Consider the following 20,712-nt stretch of genomic DNA (forward strand, 5'->3'; position numbering starts at 1 on the left):
AAGACCTGATAAATTCATTCCTTCAATTATTTTCATGCAGATACTTTATGCTCTAAGATGAATTCTTACAGTTATCCACAAATGATAATGCAATTCTAAAGAACAGCAGAATTTTTAGTAAGCTCAGTTGCTTAATTACTGCAAACAGAAATGGCAAGTTTGTCCCATCTATCAAAACACTCATGATCTTTAGGAAATATAATGGTTGTGAATCTCATCTACCAAATTCAAAACAAAAGCTTCAGCTCTAAAACTGTATTTCCACGTTTTTTATAGTATTATTGCAGGTTTATGGACAAATCACGTAAAACAGTGTTTTCTAAGTGCACAGCTACTATAACTGCTGAATTTACGTATTACCCCTTGGACTGGCAGACGATACAGGAAGAAATACTCTTCCTTGTTTAAGAAAACTAATAGCTTCTGCTCCATTACATCTGATCTGTAATGACGGTAGTAAGTATACCTGCAGGGAAGGAATCTGTTGACTGGCATTCTGCTGAAGTACAGTATAGTAGGGGCTTTTTTTTTTTAGCAGAATTTGTTATTGACAAATCCCACCACTTAACTTCTTAAAAATCTGAATCCTACTAAACTCCACTACTGTTTCACTGCCATCAAATTATTAAGACAAAGAGAACACCCTGCTGCAAAGATAACAATAGAGATAACAGAGATTCAAAATAAACGTAAGGAAAACACACAGGGAAAGCTAAAGAAACTTTTCACAAAACCCCACCAAATGAAATGATCAGTGCTAGAAGCCAGCAGGTCTGCAATACAGGACTCCCTGTAGCTTGGCATAAAAGCCCAAAGGATAGAATGGGGGAGTATTTTTCTGTATCCCACTGCCATTAATATAGAAGTGGGTTTTCTTCAGTTTTCCACTGTGGGGCTGCCCTGCAGGAAGAGATTGGTTTTAAATTTAAGAGACGTCTTTGTTTTTAACAGGTTTTGTTTCAACAATGTGAAAGTTTAGCATCAAACATAAAATGATGAAGCCACTCAAAGCAGAAATACATACCTTATAAAGACCAAGGAGGCCTAAATCTTTTATAACAGAAAGGGCACTGACTCTGGGTCCTGTAGTAATTTCCCCTGCTACCTGCAACCGAATCTTTACAATCTCCAGAGGATTAGTGAAGATGACCTGGGAAGCTCCTGCCTGCAAACCCGAAGAAAAAGAAAGTAAATTGCGTTACTAGAGCATGTGGTGACAGGTTGACTTTTGCAAGGTGCTGAGTGCCTCCACTTCCCACTGTAAATATGAGAGGTATTTAATAAAGCATCTGTCTGGAAGTTAAAAGTCCTGAATCAGAAATCATGGGTTTGTATGGATTAAATTCTTACACTTAAATGTCTATAGTCCACAGAGGTGGATTAATGCAGTTGTCTCTGCTTTTCTGCTTGACATCACTTTCTAGAAGTTGTGACTGTGCTTAAAAGTCTATCAGATATTACAAGAAATACTAAATTAAAATAATCGTTAGATTTTTGCTACTAGAGCATCAAACACATATAAAGAAGACCTTGTATTTATTCAATAATAATCCATCACCAATGTGTAGACATGTTATTTTCATTTAGTGGTGATGCTGTTTAAAAGGTAAATTTGCATTTAATGGTGTAATTTAAATTAATAGAAAAGGTGTTTGTAGTTTTGTCGCAGCCTTTAATTGTCCTAAGGGGAAACAAAATATAAAATTTAAATAGGAAAAGTAACATTTTGAAATATAATACTAGATAGAAACAGGAGTCATATTTTTCTCTGAGCTGAGCACGACAGATATTGCATGCAGGAAATACTCTGTTATCAATGCTGAAGGACTATCTTGCAAACTTCCTAGCAAGTGTTACAGAGCTGCTTCAGATTCTGTATTTTAACAAAAGACTTTCAAAGAACTATGTTTCAGATTTGAAAGAGATTCAATCTGACAGTTCAGTTTCAGAAGCAGGGAAACCTGTTTGAACGGACATGGTTAGCTTTCTCCTTGGTTTGCTGTAGTTACTACCATTCACTTCTGGAGAAGTGTGTGGTTCATCACAAAACAGCTGAATTTTACTAAGCTTTCTTTTTCCCCTCTTTCCAAGCTACCTTTTTTCATTTAAAAATTAAAACCACTTTCTTAAAATTTATGGCATATAACCACTTGAATACAGCCAACTTTATAAAGCATTTCTTCCACAATCTAAAAACTCCTCTTAATCCTGATCTATTTCTCCAACCCACCAAATTTTAGTGAAGGAAAAAGATGCAGAACATCTGCAATTAAAGCTTTTTTCCTCTTCTAAATTGCCTAGGTAATAAACTCTCTTTGTGATGCTGAGGGTTTATGTGTGTGAAGTAAAAACTTTAGTCTGCTACAGCACCTCCTGGACACCGTTCATGGTGTGCTCTGCTAACTGATTCAGCACTAAGGAACACTAATCCTTTCTGACTATAGCATGGTCTTCCTCTCTCCAGCAGCAGGCAGAATAAATTTGAGATTAGCCCTGAAGCATGCCTTAGAAGTTGGTAACTTGAATTATTCTAGACAAGAAACAAAAGAGCATTGCAAACCTCAACAGCTCTTACTGAGAATGACCGAGCACTGGGCTAGTCTCTATGGGATGGGGGATATGAAGCATCAACATCTACACTGAGCAAGCAACCAATACTTCAACTGAACCTTCACTGGGCACACTGCCATCCTTTTATTGAAAGCCCCATTTATTACTTCACTCAATATTGACATTTAAAATTATCATTGTTAGGTCTTTACTAAAGCACCTTGACCCAAACACTGGGAGATCAATCTCTGCTTTTGATTAATTATCTCTATTCTAGCAGTTACTGTCTTTAGCACTTCCCACTCAAATGATCAGTCTTGGTTGTTAATCTTCCTTTTATTCCCTTACTTCATCTCCTCTCTGAAAGAAAAGCAAAGTCTGTATTTTTGTGGGCATTTATTGCAAACATCACAAAGGTCACCAGAACTCCCAGACCAGATAAACTGATCCCATCTTCTATGTTCCTTGGGCCTACTGGACTGTGTTTACTCCGTTACTTGACACCACTCGCATCTCACCTTTTCCTTCACAGTTCATATACACCTATGCATGCAAGATGAAATGGCTGTCCCTGCTAGGCAAAGTTCCAATCTAAATGAAATTCATAAAACTCACATCTGGCAAGTTCTATTAAACAATAACTGACTTTTTTGTTCATATTGCATTAAACAGAAAACCAATTTCAAATGCTTATAATTTCCTTACATCGTTTTTGAAAATAATTTTGGTAGATAAAACATTAAGCAGAATGCTCTTACTACATAATACAATGCAACACACAAAAAATTCAAAAAACTTTAAATTTAGACACTAAGCTAGAAATTCACTCCTTCTAGACAATTACCAGCTACCTTCTTATTAAATATGCATTCTTTGTCTACATACATATCTGTGAAATTCCATTTTTTATTTTTAATGTTAGAAATTAGCACATCCTGCAGAGCAGCCAAAATAACTCTTCCTATTTGCCTAGCACCCACCACAGAAACACAAATAGGCTAAGTCATAAACATTTCTATTTTCTACCCTGAATTCAATCTTCCTGCAATTAACATTCTTTTCTCCTAGGTGCACAACTGCCTACCTTTCTGTTAAAATCAGCAACAACCCTTTTCTGGTACAGAAATGAAAAAAGAAGACTCTAAACACAACACGTTTTAATAATTCAGTAGCAATACTAATCAGATATATATATAATGTTACAAATTGTACATAGTTAATACAGAATTATATATTATGCCAATATTAATATTAAAATATGAGTTGATGATCAGGTTATTGAGCAAAATAAAACCCTAACATGATTATATTAACAGTAGAGAACCATTTGAAAAGCTCTTTAATTACATTAACACTTTGAACATTGAGTATTTACAGTGTTGACAAACTTCTCAACAGACAGATTTCTCAAAAAGCTGTAGCTGTCAAGGTACTCAGTTAAATACTCTATTAGCAATATGTACTTCTATCTAAGTCTTGACTTTTCATGCTGTTATACTTGGAGCTTGGCAAACTTTTTTGCACAGCAGTGATCTGATTCACATGAAGAGGAGCACTGAATTCACTGGAGTTGCATGAATGTGTTAGCTCCTTAGACATGTCACAATACAGGTAAAACAAACTTTGCCTTTAATACAGAACATGTAACACAAGAAAACTCACATTTTCATTGCATATTTTTTTTAAAAATGAATGCAAGAGTTACTTTCTGTTTGGTTGTTTTTTTCAAGTAAATGGTTGCCTATCTATCTGAGGAAGAATGTGTGAGGTGGAGAAGAGTGCTGCCCAGGGAGCAGAGGAAGAGCACTCCCCAGGAGAGGGTGCAGAAGAGAATGACACAAAGGGTCCCCAAATAAAAATAAACTGGCAGTGTGCAGGGTTGCAATACAAGTCTCCACGCTTCTGTGCAAGTCACTGGCAATCATCATCATTCTTTTTCAAAATATCTGACTTCAGCTGTCAACTATGTATGTTAAATACACGTGCACATGTACATTGTACACACAGAGGTATATACTGCAGTCCCTGAATTTCCTTTGGAGAAGGTGTGCTAAATCTAGATTTCTCCCCATAAAAACCTCCCTTCACACATAAATTACAACAGACACTTTAAAAAAGGTTGACAAATTTGTTTCTGAATGGAGGTTATTCATACACATCAAAAATACCAGTAATAAAAGCTTCTACTTAACCTTAATGTCATGTAAAATAACTCTACAAGGAGCAAATAAAGGAACCAAATCTGACAGCAAAGGTTATGAGAGAAAATATGTAGTTTGAGATCCCTCAGCAAACGCCCCATGACATGCCAAAGGCTGAAGGAAATACACAAATGACCCTGCAACATGAGACCTCTTGCCCTTTCCAATTCCACCCGAGAGGCATATGCTACAAAGGGGGAGAGGCCTATTTCAAGCCCTTCCTTCCTTCCTTCCTTCCTTCCTTCCTTCCTTCCTTCCTTCCTTCCTTCCTTCCTTCCTTCCTTCCTTCCTTCCTTTTTGAAGCCACCACATCCTGGACCACAACCATGTACCATACAAGCAGCTAAAATAAGATGTTACTTAAAACGGTCTGGTTTAAAAACATCAAAAGAACTTGCACTTCTTTCTCAAGGCAAAGCTGTCATTGTTTGTGCACCTACAGTAAGCTTACTGTCTCTTTTAATAAAGAATAAATTTCTCCCTAACTTTAAATGTCTGCGGTTCAGCTCAAGATAAAGCAGTAAAGTTTAATTCTGTTTCTAACTTTATATGTTTAAAGTATATTAAAAGAAGTAGAATATCTTCAATATTTTGAAGGAAAAGTACTGACAGCTGTAATTCTTTATTTTTGTGATTGTTAAATAAAAACAGTATCATTTCAAATTACTTTTACAAAAATAAATATTTGACGTACTCCTATTTGCCTGAGAAGCCTATATATGTTTGCATGTTTAAAAAAATGTGAAAATTATTTTTAAAAATATACGAAGGTATTTAGACTATTACATTCAATGTTTAAATATGTAAGAGTTTTTAAAACAGTGGTAAATTTGGACTTCTATGTGTATGTATGCGCAAACACACCCCCCCACCCCCCCTAATCATCAACAGATGCTTTGCCTACACCTCCAAGAAGGGTTCTTAGACTCTTTCTGTCTGGCACCCCATATCCTCTTCCTCCCTGCAGCATGAATCGAAAACGTCTTTCTGATGAAACAGGATTGATTGATTCAAAATGCTACGCACCATGAACACTGCACTGATGGGGAGAATCCATTTTTTTCCCCCTGTGTAACTCACAGGAACTACAGCTTAAAATCACAACATCTTTGTCTACTGTAACAGTAGTTATGGATCATTTACACAGCATTAGATGTCTACTTCGATATCGCTTCCCAACTGAGGACCAACAGTTGCCCTACAGCACCCTGCCCTTCGCCGTGTACTCACATGCATCATGCGCGTAAGCTCCTTTGAGAAGCACTGTCCATATCAGGTATGCGCTCTCTGCTTCCCCAGCTGCTGTCGGGATACAGGAAAGCATTGCCGAAGCCTCACTCAGTCCCCCTGCAACTCAAAGCTAATTGTAGCTGAAAACTCCAAAGGCAGGAATACAGGCTAATCACTGAATTACAATGAAATGTAATTCAATTAATTACAGTAACAGTAGGGAAAGAAATTGTTTGCTCTGAACATGTGTAAGTGCGGATAGTGCTGTTGATGATTAACAAACCAGCATACTCTCGGGAAGGTGGGAAGATGAGATATCAGCTTCATCCATCAGGGAGCAGAGCCCTTTCATTGACAGATATGACCTGACCGCTGTAACTGAGCTGCCCCGTGTAGCTGTTCTGCAGATTTCAAATACAGCTACAGCCCAGGAGCAGCTGGGAATATTTGGGGTCTGACAGAGCAGACCCAGCACTTCCCAGTGACATTTACATTGCCCAGCAGCTAGCAGGTAGGTTTCAAGGAGCACAGGGCACGGGCTGCCTGCGGGAGGTCCCTGCCCTGCAGTAAGGAAGGAAAGACAACAGACAGGCCACTGCATGGGCGGGTGTCTGTGTTAATGGCTATGAGAATGAAAACGTTTCCTCGAATGGGAGTTTTTTCCATAACCTTACAGGAGCTGAGAGTAACTGAGAAGTAAAATTTTAGCCAAAGAGATCCAGTCTCTCGGAGTTACTGTTTCTGGAGGAGGCACATGCCTGTGGGCAGCCCCTTTGCTGGATGGTACAGCACTTCTTGCAGACACTCCAGAGCTGAGGATATGAACAGCCTACACAGGTTCTCTTGAATCACGCTGTCTTAATGTCGAAGGTTTCACCTATCCTCATGTGTGGGTCTTACAAGACTGTAACACCATACGTAGGCTTTGAGATCGCACTGCCATCCAGAGAGAATTTCCTAGGTCTGTTTGAGCCTTTCCCAAGCTGCCTCCACTTCCTCACAAGAATGTTTTTTGTTCCTGTCTGAGGACTGTGGCATGCACAATGTGCTTTTGTGCAACTCACAAGAGGGTGGGCCTCTGCTGAAAACTCTATAGAACAGCTGAAAACATGGCTTGCTCATCTTGCTCATCCACTACCAGTTCCATACCAGAAATGATGAAAAAGTGCATTATTCCTGTTAATCAGGAGAAGGTTCAACACTAAACACAGGCACATGATGGTCAGAGATAGTAGTAAGTGCATCTCTGAGAACTATATGCGGTCATAACACTGTTTCTTCTGATGTTATGACAAGGTGAAAAGCATGTTTTGAATTTAGCCTATATTTATAGTGTACTATTAGCAAAATATTTAAGTGCTGAACAATAAAGAAAAGCTACAAAAAAAGACAAGTTACCCAAATGCAGATGTTGAAAATAATTTTGGCATATATAAAACCTAAACAGTCCTGTGGTGATCCATCATTTTGTACTAACAGACAGCAAAGGAATAGAATAAAGGAAAAATGAAGAAAAGAGGTAGCATCACCCAAACAGTCTTACATGCCCCTGCAGATAGAAGGGGACTACGCTTACTTGCACTTCCTCAGATATAACTGTTGATTATGTCTTGTAATATTTTGTAGAAAAACAGTATACAAGGAACACCAGAAGTACGAGGATCAACACTATTTCCAAGCAAGTCAACAAAGCCAAGAGCTATCACAATGAGGACGAAAAGGACTGAGGATGAGAAAGACTAACGTATCAACTTGCTACTGCTTTAGTCAACTGAATCTTTCAGACTTTTACAATAAACTGTATAGGCTTGCTAATAAAGATTCTGGTATTTAGGATGAAGAGAAATTGCTAAAATGGAACTAAGCAGCAGTACAGACAGAAAAGTCATCAACTGGTTAGATATCAGATGACCCAGAGGACGCTACAAAGAAATTAATATCCCTGAGGCTTCTAAACTGTGGCCAGCTCCTCTCCTACAAAGGCCAACTTTGTTTAAAATTCTTCCAGATTGAGTGAGATAAGTATTACCTTGAGAAAGGAGATGAGAAGATCAGCTAAGACAGTCAGCTAGAAGAAAAGGTTGTGTTTGGACAGATTATAAATCTGCTCAGTTTCACAGAACCATCAAAATTTCTGCAAGTTTATCTGAAATTCAGATTTCTCCCCAATTTTTGCATGTTCACTACAGTAAGACAATCAAGTTATTTTGAAAAAGGAGTACCTACCAGGAAGTGGAGATGCCTCTAATGTAGATTGAATTTATTATTATACATTTCAGTATAAAAGTGTAAAATAATAAAACTTATTATCAGATGTTTGATTTTAATTATTAATTTAACCACAACACAGAGAAAAACACTAATGTATTATATTCACTTCTGTTATAAATGACCTGTATGTGCTTTTTGTGTTACTGAGCTTTCCAGAAAAAGGTTAGTCTTTTGCTAGCTACACATCACAGCTGCTTTCTCACATTTCTCAGAAAATAAACTTTGTACACTGACAGGTGAAGACTCAAGCATGTACCAGGATGCCAAATTCAATCAGGCAGAACTATAAGCAGCCTCCCTTCAGGGCTGCTTCTTTGAATTAAAAGTTTGCAGAGGTCAACAACCTTTCTGCCCCAGGTTTTGTTGTAAGCTGAGGAGGTTTTATACCAGCCTGTCAGCCTACTCAACTGGAAGTTATTAGTGTTCTCCACTACAAAAGAAACCTAACTCAACCCTTAAACATTCTATAGGGTTAACAACAGTTGTGAGTCCCACAAATTAAATTAGCCAATGTGCAAAACAACAACAACAAAAAAAATCTATCATCAATATCAATTCAAACTCCTTACTGATCGTTAAGAGATCCACTGAATTACAGCACTCAATCTCATCAAAAACACTATTTGTTTTTGAACTGTATTTAGATGATAGATGTAGTTAGTGTCTGGAGTAACGTAGCTACATTTTATATGAAGTCATTTAAACAGAAAATTCACTCACACCTATTATCTGAAAGGTAAGACTACACTGTTCAGTTTTCCCACATGTTCACAAACAGAAAAATGACACATATAGCAAGTGGAAGAGTGTATTTCTTTTCCTTCTTAAAATCTTGAGCAAGAAATAGATTTTTTTAAACGGTTCAAGCTCCCCACCCCCACCAAAGGAAACTCAAAACATGATCTCTATAATCCATTCTCAAGGACTACCTGTATCTTTCCAAACTAACCATGAACATCAACCCGAGCAAAAGTATGGAAGGGGAGAAAGGGCACCCTCTTTTTATCCTTTTGTGAATAAAACCAGTGCTGAAACTGAAAGTTTGAAACTCAGACAAAAGAAGTTGTTCAAGCACATAATTCCAAGGGAACTCAACTCAGAAGTATGCAAAGCAAAAATTACTTTTTTTAGTTCTTGTGAGTGGGAGAAAAAACAACAGTTCTGTTCAAATCAACAAACCGCACCCATTAACTATCATTCCAACTATACTGCACGTGACCAGGAATCAATTTTTCCTAGCAGTACAGGACAGATACTTACACAGCCTCCAGCAAGGACCTCTGCGGGGAGTGGAATGGAACCATCTTTCTTAGTAAATTTGTCTCTGACAAAGTCATTAACCTAATAAAGATACAATACATTACACATAATTTTATTTTTCCTCCTTATTAGCATATATCAAGTACATCTGAAACCATATATATTAGAGTGCTTGTAAGTGGTCATCTTTCACACATTTTAGGAAATAAATCCTGTGTATGTTAACAAACAAAAGGATGTCAGGAAAAAAAAAAAAAAGATACGTACAGTTAGCTTAATAGCCTTTTCTGGAGCAACACCTATCAGCTGTGGTAACAAGCCTATAGAAACAAAGACATCATAAGGCAACATTATCTTCCTAATACAGAAACTAGTATTTTATAAGAGCTCTACAGAAATGCCTTTCTGCACATGGGATATCCTTTGAGGTGGATGGCATTTAAGTATGTGATGCTGCTACAACACTGTATATTCATATCAATACAATTTTATATTAAGATTTCTGTTGAAAATGGTAATGAAAAGGATGACCAGATCCTCCTTCCACAACCAAGTCAAGCCTGATGCTCTTGCTGTACAGAAGGAAAAAAAGGGTAAAGACTGAACATTCACCTTGGATATGTCTACTACGTATGAGTTTGTTTGGCTTTTTTAGCCCCTTAATATAATTTTCCCATAAAGCTTGCAATTACTTTTTAAAATAGGAAAGTAATTGTGACCTATACACATGACCACGATAAATTATTAACTCACTTCTACTTGGCTCACTAATCTGAGTTTTCTCAAGTCTCCAGTCAACTAAGGATATAAAGGATTTTCTCTTGTTCAGTCCAATATGGTAGCATTAACTTCTTTAAACCCTATTGCTATTAAGGACTTTTTACTTCACCAAGAAGAAGCACCAGTGGGCAGAAACAGATTTTGAAAAGGCCCTCGCTCTTGGAAAATAGCTACTATCAAAATGAACTGCCATTTGACAAAAGCATATACACTTTTCCAGGCACTAATAGGTTTAAGAAAAAAATCAGTAGATGGCAGTCTTAACTTCCAAACATACAAGATTATAACAGTATCTGTTATTTTTAAATCCATTTTCTCCACAGTCTTTTGGCATATGTATAGGTTATAAAACTTAAAAGGCTTATTTTTATTAGAACGGTTAATTTCCTAATGTTATTTCATGGTTAGGGAATATCAGTTTGTCAAAAGCACTTGCCAGTTAACTAACAAAAAATCCCATGCTAATTATATCAGATAACAGCAATAGATTTCCACTATCCATTAAGGGAAAAGAATAATAGCTAAAAATTCATTTTAAAAGTTCAAAATTACCAGAAGTGCTCAGCCTGCAGATTTTTAATACTACTTCCTTAAAAGGAAGCTCAGAGCAAACACACCTAAATTGAAAATGAAGCAGGTAATATATGCACCGTAGTGTTTTCTTCCAACACAGTACTTTCTGTGCGATTTACAGACTTCCTACGCTGAGGAAAGGTAGTTATTAAATACAAATAAAGGCTGACAATAACAAAAAGAAATGCTGCCCTCCCAGCCTGAATCTCTGATCTACCATGAAAAGAAAATCCAGCTCTCCAGTGCCTAGACTTTAAAATCCCAAAACTACCAGACAAAACACCACAAGACAATCCCCCCCCACTCCCATTTATTCAGCTGAACTTAGTGGGCACACACATTTGGTGTGCCAGAGAACCTGGAACTCTGCATGGTCTAGTGAGGGACCTCAGAAGATACTTCATTAGTTCTGAAGTTGGATGCCAGGATTCAAAAGTGCCCTGATTTTCTGGACCAAAAATTATATGTTTTTATTTAAAAACATGAACTCTCCAGTTCATATTTTTTAAATTGCAGTAAATGACTACATTATACCATTATATTACAATACAATTAGGATAATCCAGTTTGGGAATACAAGAACCCTCTAACAGACCCACAGTCAACTACATAACTGTTTCTGTTGTTTAGTTTAATTTACTTACACAGAGCATCTAATTCTATGAGCCCAAGACCTTAGTAAAACGCTGACCATTAACTGTAACATTTTCAAAACAGCTACATGAATACCTTATACTAAACAATCTTAAAGACAGTTATTAAACAGACTACTAAAAAGTTTAACAAACTAATATTCTTTTAAAAACACATTTTTTCTCAAGTGTAAAGTGTTGCTTTTAACTATCAATTAAATCATCCTTGATTTCAAAGTGCTTGAGAAAGGTTAGTAAACAAAAATAAAAATAACAAATGTTCATTTTTAGAAGCTGATGTGCAAAACCATGTGGTGTGGGGGCAGGGCAGGAAGAGGAAGAAAACAGTACTGTAGAACAGCACTGTAGAAATAGTCTCATAACTGTAATTCAAGAACTGTTTGCTTTTGTGAAGGATTTAGCAACAAAAAAGGAAACCAGTTTACCAGTAAAACATGATTTACAGAGATTACAGCTATTTCATTAACATTTTCACTGATTTATTCCTCCCTGTGCTCACTCGCATAGCAAAATCTTGCAAGATTACAAAAAACTCTTTAGCCAGAATCCACAGACTTTCACATGCAGAAACTTAACAGATACTGTCCTTAAATGACACTGTTCAGCTTCTTCACTGACAGAACACATTGCAAAGCAGAAAAAAAGATTTTGACCATCACAGAAGTGACTTTGCTCCAACTAAAAAAAAGCATGCCAATTAATAAGTACCTTACTGATCCTTATGAAAATTGTTCATTTCACTAAGTTACATGAAATGACAATTAAAAATAGAGAATTCAACTAAGTATCAGTTTCAGAGGACTGGCTACAATACAACCTCTATGTAAACGACCTTAATTAAATAAATTAATAAAAACCCTTTCAGAATCTTCTAAGCTAAAACAAGATACAAGATAGCTTTCAATCTAACTGATAAAACTGATAAAAAGTTGCTTTGAATTCTTAACCTATATTATAGATGAGGTTTTTTTCTTTTTTTAAATTACAACTTATCTGAGTTCCACTGTTGATATTTTAAAGTAAAATAGAGCAACATAATACAACAACAGGATGCAATTACTTGTTCACACAATAAAATCATAAAACAAGTCCTACTACCTGCAAAAGTATAAGGCTTAAGATCTGGCATCCAGTTTAGCAGATACATTTCAAAATTACTGTCTTTTGCCTCTTAACAAAAAATATTTGCAGTAAAATGGATCTTTATTCCTCAGATGCTAATCTGTTCCTGGTGTTTTCCACCAGCCAAAAGTTACAATCCTCAGTTTATGAGATAATCATATCCACAACACTCACACCACAGAAATTAGGACTTTAAACAACCTAAACAGCAAGGAACAGATCAGTAACAACAAAAAAATGCAGTTTTTCCCAGCAATTGTTTATGATGGATGGTGCTCAAGGGAAGAGAAATCCTGAGCTCTATGAAACAAGCAAAATTGTATATGATATCAAGTTTCCTGGTTTTCCAATAAGAAACTAGTTGTTGAGGTATTAAAAAACAGGGCAGCAAATCCCCGACTTGATTTTTTTTTTATTCACTTACCTCTGTAAAGACCAAAAAAGCCTTCGAAACGCAAAACCTTTTTAAAGCAGTCAAAGCTGTTTTTATACATCAGCTCTCCTACGACTGAACCAGAAGAACGCTGATTCTGCATGCGAGTTTTCACCAGGTCTATGGGGTATACAGCAGTAGCACCAACAGCTGTAAGAAAGCATTTGGAGTATTATTTCTGCAACATCGTTGTTGTAGTAGTATATAATTATTATGATGATTTCCTACAATGTTTATTTAAACACAAAGAATATATAAGCTGGTAAGATCTCTGATACATTGGAAGTAAGAAAGGACAATACTGAAAGTCTAGAAAAAAGTTTCAAGGAGAATGAATTACGCTATTACATAAAACAAGGTGTGTAGAACAAATGAAACCAGTCTGAATTACCAGTAAGGAAATTCATTACTGGAGTAGAGTTTCAGAGGACTGTGGATGGATACTAGAACAGAAGTGATATGGAAAGAAAGGGAATGGCACAAACAAAAGTGGTTCCACCCTCGAATTCTTCACGTGTGTAACTAAAAAATGTACCTTAGATGTGACCACACAGTCTGGTAAGACAGTGTTAAACTAACCCAAGCTTGAAAAAAAAAACCCAGAAATATTACTCACCTCCAGCAATTGAGCCCAAAGTGAACCTGTAAGCTGACTCGGCTACCTGGAGCCAGATAGGCCTGCCTAACTCTCCAAAAGACTGCTGTGTGAGGAGAGAAGAAAGAAAAAGAAAAAAAAAAAAAAGGCTTTAAAATCTGCATGGGAAAACAAAGATGGCTGTGAATTGGCTTTTATAACATTACAGAAAGAATCTGATAAAAATTGGAAGCTTTACATTAAGGAGGGGGAAAAAAAAATTTACTATGTAACTTCCATTACACCTAATGAATGAAACACATTTCACATTTTTCAAATACTCTTTTCAGAAAATATTCTTCCTTACATATTCCTAGTACAACTGAAATAGCTATGGTCAAGAACATGTAGACAGAAACTCAAATCACCTTTGCTATTTTCCATTATGTTGCCTTTGAATTTGTAAGGCATGGAACCCCCTTTTGGCTCAAATAAAATTCAGTATCTCAAAAGGAATTCAGTATTTCACAGAGAACATCTATCAGCATGGGATATATTTTAAGATTACATATACATTAATACCTAGCATAAGCATGACATTTCATGTCTTCAAAACAAGCAAAAATTCAATGATTCCCTAAAGTATTCTCCACAGTTCTTTTTCAGGAAGTTGATAATTTACAGATACAATGAAGACCTCACTCACTTCAATCACATACACTACTATAAATACATTAATGTTCTAAATAAATACAAGTCTGCACAGAAAATACTTGCAGAGAATCGTAATCATATTAGAAACAAGGTAACTGATAAATAAGATGTAAGTGTCCACAAACTTGCACTAAAAAGTACACAAGATGGGTCAAATTTTCTTCCAAATATAAACAAAGGTATTACAGAAGAATTTATATTATGCAGTATAACTTGTCTGGGCTATATAAGTGGCCAAGATATTATCTGTTAAATTCCATGCTAAAGCAGATACTAAAACCCATCTCCCAAACATAAACTTGTTTTTCTTAAAAGCACCTTGTATTGTTAGCAGATGCGGCCCTGACAGCACAGCTGGAATGCATACAGACCTCAGACTGCTACAGGAGGCTCTGCTCTGATGCACATTATTAATTCTCCACAAAGATTACTGCATGCACATTTCACAGCTAACTCACCAAGGCTACTTAACTAAATTACGTTCAGCTCACAGGAGATCTGAAAAGTGGAGTACCCACAGAAAGACAGCATGTACCTCAGTGTAAACTACTCTGGACTGGTATTACATTGGATGTGCAAAAAACTGCCTTTATTGCGTAACGTTATACTGTATGTACACAATGTAGGACAAAAGTCCGTGAGATTAAGATGGTATTGTAATTATCTGTAAAGAAACATGAATTATATTTTATACAGTTTTTCCACAGAATAAAAAGATACAGCTACCACCATTTCCTTCCACAAGACATTTTCCTCCCCTGACAATACAGCTTAACAGAGAAGAACAGAGAAATTCTAGGTAGCACCAAAATTATAAACCGTACACGTGGACCAGCATAAAAAAAGCATAAATCAAACGTATTGCCTTTACAAGCAAAGAGAAGCAATAAATCTGAGGAATGTCCTCACTATTCTCAGAACACTGAATTTTCCTATCTAAAAAAAAGAAAAAAAAAATCACAATAAAACCAAAGTAACCACAAAAATAAATTCTAAAATACAGAGATGTTTCTTTTGATGTATGCAAATAAAAGACACATGCAATAATAATACCCCAAAAAGCCTTAGAAGCAGGACTGATTCTTCATTCCACAAAAATTTTCCCCTAGTTTAGCACACCTGCTTCCTCTGAGCTGTTTTTAAGGTTATTCTTTTTCTTCTAAGCTCCACACAGTCCTCATCAAAATCCAGTCATTACATTCAGACATTAATCTTAATGAATACATCACTGGATGTTAAAAATCAAATTCTTTCTGAAGGAAATGTCACTTTTATATTATTAAATAAGTGTTCAGAAAGTTTGCAGTTTACTTGTGTGTTCAGATGGATATGTAAATGAATGTAATTAATGCTATAGCTTTCAAATCATGAATATTTATAAACAGAAAATTACTCTATCTGTCATCCCCATAGGATATTCAGCTGCTAGGCTTTAGGAAAATCTTACACAATGAAAAAATTGACAATAAAGTAAACATGGTTGAAAGCAGGCTAATTTCCATTTCCACCAAATCTACATAGAGTGATTTTATGTAAAAATTTAGTTTTTCCTTTAAGAAGGAATTTTAAAATCATATAAAAGTGATTACAGACTTGTTTGACTTTTTCAGGAACAGCTGGACCTCACTGGGATGATAGTCTTTCTTCCATGAAGGGTTATCTTTCATTTTGTCAATACAGTTAAATAAGGTAATATAAAGTTCACTTAGGATAAGGTCCAGTAAAATACTGTTCCTTATAAATCAAAGAAAATCATACGACTTTACTTTCTGCTGTCCTCTCAACACAGAATGTAGAATAGGATGAAAATATAGTGTATTACTCCAAGAGCATGAAAAGAGTATATTCAATTCTAGTCATGACTGAAACTTTTATCAGTGAGCTCATTTTATGATAGTGCCAAGTTACAAAGGTAATTCTGAAGTATAAAATAAAACAGGTCAGTATTTTGTCTACTCAGAAAGGTGAGTGCCACAAAGACACTAATTAAAACCAAAATCGGCAGTTAGGAATGTAATTACAAAATTTCATCAAAAATATTTCTTATTAGTCTGGACAACCATTGTATATGCATTTCTGCAACGATCTATTCCATCGTCCTTGTCTTCAGGAATCCACAGGAACCCTGTTACCACTAAGTAGGTTCTGGACACTTTCACTGGCACAGATATGTCTAACCACCTAAGGACAACGGAGTGGTAACATTAAGAACAGACCAGATGCTGCGTTTCAGACCAATTTTTTTGAAAGAAAACTAAATGACCAAATCCATCTGTAATAACAGTAACCAAAATACACTCAAAAAGTGCTATATATGGAAGACTTGCTATATTCTGTATAGGACAATTTTTCAACCATAGCAGTTGAACTAATTCAAGATTCTCCTGTCACTGATATATATTCTAAGATTTTGTAGTGAATATAACTGTTTAATGGAACCTCTTTGCCATATGCATAAAAAGTGAGCTAAGAAATAAAAGGCTTTATAAATGCAAGCTTTCATTTTCAGATAAGACTCCTGGGACTCATCCACTGGCAAATACAGGACATTCATGTGGTGAACAAGGCACAGGTGATTTTGTCACCCTGCTGCCACTTTATCTCAGACCACCCTGCAACAGTACAATCTGTCACTGGCATTACCAGGGTAGAGAATCTGAATTTCACTTTATGGGAGACAGTGTAGCTTGGAATGGCTGACAAAGGTATTGCTGCCAGCTGCATGTCCTCCTGCCCCAACAGCCCAGATGGCTGAGCTACTTGGGAATCAGTTGCTGAATCAATGCAATTCAGGAGCAGCATTTTAACACAACTCATCACCAGCATCAGATTGCCATAAATGCTGAGCTGCAAGATGTGGCCGTTCAGCAGTTGATTCCCAAGAAGCTCAGCTGCCTGTGTACCAAGTGAGGTGTGGGCAGCTGGGAGCAGAATCAGAAATGGGAATCAGAGCCATCTGATGTCTTGATAGGCATCCCATAAACTCTTAACACAGACTGAAAGAGAGGATTGGAGTTGTTTAGACATTGTAAGAAAATGGGAACATTCAGGATGAAAAATTTTATTTATTTATTACTGAGTACACAAATATGTATTTAGTCAGAACTATGGGATATGCTCATACAAGACATTAAGAACTAGATATCCTATTTTCCTTTATATATTACAGAGGAAACGGGGATGTAGGGACATCCTTGGAGCAAAATAAACACTATTGTATTTTGTTGTAAAGCTTACTCAAAAATGTACCTGTGTGAAATTGAAATTTCTCATGAAGTTCTAACAGTAAAAAGAAGTAAAAGATTGAGCATCAGAAACTTTTAAGATCAGATCCTACTTTTTTTGTTTTGCATAAAACAAATAAACACCAACGTGCAACCGGCCTATGTATTTTATGATTATGCAACCATGTAAGTCACCACGTATGTATGTCTGTCTGAGTCTGCTGCGTAACAATTTCAGGGATTTTCTTTATTAAATAAAATTACTATCTTTACATTAGTAACAGTTGAGTTAATTCCCCCTGAATTACTCTAGTGAGAGCAGTCACCTACAAAATGCTTCAGAAAAAAAAGATTTCCCTAGAATATGAATGGAATAGGACAGAATATTTCTATTAGCAGCACAGCAGATGCCCCATTATGTTGCAAGCTTCAGTATCAGCAGTACTTCAGATTCAACCTTTGATGAAGGCTAAAGTAAAATTTAATTCACAACTTAATTAGCATTAGACAGATCTGCTTGCAAAAGAAAACCTCTCCGATTATATGCTGAACCAAAAATAAAGTGAAGATAAGCCCCCAAAATCTAGATTTATTTTTAACACAAACTTGAAACCTATACTCCTGGATGTGAGTAGCATGACACCCAGTAACTGTCTAAACATAAGCTGAACACCTGCATAATGTTTGGTCCCAAATCTTCAGTTTTTACAGTTGTAAAAGAGACACTGAAATAAGAAACAATTTATAATCAAAATCCTACTGCACAGCCTGGGACTCTTATGCTATACTATACATGTATATGTTTAATAAAGATACTAGCTTTGCTTTTGTCATAGTTAACATGAATGTGAAGTCTGGAGAAATAGAGGGTTAACATTCTACTCTGGTATTTTCCATCTTCTAATTCTACCCTTTTCATCAGTCCCAAGAAATTTTAATTCCCCTTCTACTGTCTAGGTCAGATGGCCAACAAGTACAGTAAAATTCAATTATCACTTCAGATAATAGTAAAGCCAATCATTTCATCCAATTTTTCAAAAAAGACCCATTTTTAAGCTTTTAATTTAATACTCATATTTTTTACTTTCTGTATTTGGCTTGCATGGCAAGGTTTTGGTAGCAGGGGGGGCTACAGGGGTGGCTTTTGTGAGGAGCTGCTAGAAGCTTCCCCCATGTCCGATAGAGCTGATGCAGCCGGCTCCAAGTCACACCTGCTGCTGGACAAGGCCGAGCCCCTCAGCGATGGTGGTAATGCCTCTGGGAATAACGTATTTAAGAAAGGAAAAAAAAAAAAACTGTGGGAAAGCAATTGCAGTCAGAGAAAGGAGTGAGAATATGTGAGAGAAACAACTCTGCAGGCACCGAGGCCAGTGAAGAAGGAGGGGAGGAGGTGCTCCAGGCGCTGGAGCAGAAATTCCCCTGCAGCCTGTGGTACAGACCATGGTGAGGCAGGCTCTCCCCTGCAGCCCATGGAGGTCCACGGTGGATAGATCTCCACCTGCAGCCCATGGGGGACCCCACATTGGAGCAGATGGATGTGCCTGAAGGAAGCTGTGACCCCATGGGAAGCCTGCGCCGGATCAGGCTCCCGGCAGGACCTGTGGGCCCGTGGAGAGAGGAGCCCACACTGGAGCAGGTTTGCTGGCAGGACCTGTGACCCCGTGAGGGACCCACGCTGGAACAGTCTGTTCCTGAAGGACTGCACCCCGTGGGAGGGACCCGCACTGGAACAGTTACTGAAGAGCTGCAGCTTGTGGGAAGGACTCACATTGGAAAAGTCCATGGAAGACTGTCTCCCATGGAAGGGACCCTATGCTAGAGCAGGGGAAGAGTGTGAGGAGTCCTCCCCATGAGGAGTAAGAAGCAGCAGAGAATGTGTGATAAACTGGCTGCAACCCCCATTCCCCATGCCCCTGCACTGCTGTGAGGGGAGAAAGTAGAGAATTCAGGAGTAAAGTTAAGTGCAGGAAGAAGTGAGGGTCTTTTAAGATTCAGTTTTTATTTTCTCATTATCCTACTCTGATTCAGATCAGTAATAAATGAGACTGATTGCTCCAAGTCAAGTCCGTTTCGCCCATGACAGTAATTACTGAGTGATCTCCCTGCTCTTACCTCAACCCATGAGCCTTTTGTTGTATTTTCTCTCTCCCGTCCAGCTGAGGAGGGAAGTGATATTGCTGCTTTGGTTGGCAGCCAGAGTCAACTCACCACACTATCTAACAATAATTTTATGATTACAGAGTTAGATTATTTAGTGAAGTAAAAGGCCTTTTCAGGAGTGAATAAATGTATTCACATTAAGGAATCCATCTATACATGCTCATATCTAAACAGGCCATCTTTCAATATGGCATCTAATATCTTGTTTAGACACATACTCAATAGTCTGCCCCATTTCTATCCTTATAGCAACATGTGCAGTATGTTTCATTTTTTAGGAATCTGTTTAAAGTGTATTATTATTATTTTTTGTATGCAATTACATGTAAACATTCACTTAACTTCAACAATTTTATTCTTCTACCTACCTGTTTCTGGAGTTCTGCCAAGTTGTAAGGTAATGCACCTTCTGCCAGTGGTGCTATTCTCTCAACATCTGCCAAAGTTAAGCGCCTTTACACAAGGCAGAGAAAAGCAAATTACTGTTAGATAAAACATCAATCATATTCAATACAGTATTCCTGGACACACCCCACAGAATATGTCCTGAGTTTAAAAATAACACCTGTCACATTTGAATGCACATCTAAGAAGTCTGCTATGCTGCAATAAATAATGCTTGGAGTTGGAAGGGCATTCTCTTCTTGTAGCTTGCGAGTGGAGATAAAGGGAGCTTGGATTATTCAGAAGCCAGTTCTTGATTACTAGTAATAAAGGATATAATACACAAATTAAACTATTTCTAAGCATTCCTACCTAAGATTTCACATGTGTTAATAGACCCACACAAAAACATCATCAATACTTAGTAATACCAGTGTATTGTAGCCTTTTGGGACTACTGTAATGTATTATTAATGCTATTTTAGTGTATATCAATAATACAACAATTAATAATTGTGCTTGATACACACAATTCACTTCCAAAACCCATGCATACACCAAAGTCAGTTTACATTGAATAAAT

The 20,712-nt window shown here is 36.9% G+C and overlaps 1 protein-coding gene across 4 annotated transcripts in view; it reads right to left on the reverse strand.

Moving 5' to 3' along the window:
* SLC25A12 (solute carrier family 25 member 12) overlaps positions 1-20,712 on the reverse strand; it is a 52,496-nt gene that overhangs the window by 6,688 nt on the left and 25,096 nt on the right. For 3 of the 4 annotated variants that reach the window (XM_032989773.2, XM_032989770.2, XM_032989772.2), the window contains exons 9-14: positions 20,114-20,198; positions 13,690-13,774; positions 13,065-13,223; positions 9,780-9,832; positions 9,513-9,593; positions 1,025-1,165 (exon numbers count right to left, since the gene is read on the reverse strand). In XM_032989773.2, coding sequence (XP_032845664.1) covers positions 1,025-1,165; positions 9,513-9,593; positions 9,780-9,832; positions 13,065-13,223; positions 13,690-13,774; positions 20,114-20,198 — 604 coding nt within the window. The remainder of the gene's footprint in view (positions 1-1,024; positions 1,166-9,512; positions 9,594-9,779; positions 9,833-13,064; positions 13,224-13,689; positions 13,775-20,113; positions 20,199-20,712) is intronic. The other variant, XM_032989771.2, reaches the window with a different exon arrangement.

This window comes from Tyto alba, unplaced genomic scaffold, assembly GCF_018691265.1.
Source record: "Tyto alba isolate M040663 unplaced genomic scaffold, T.alba_DEE_v4.0 Super-Scaffold_7, whole genome shotgun sequence".
Lineage (NCBI taxonomy): Eukaryota > Metazoa > Chordata > Aves > Strigiformes > Tytonidae > Tyto > Tyto alba.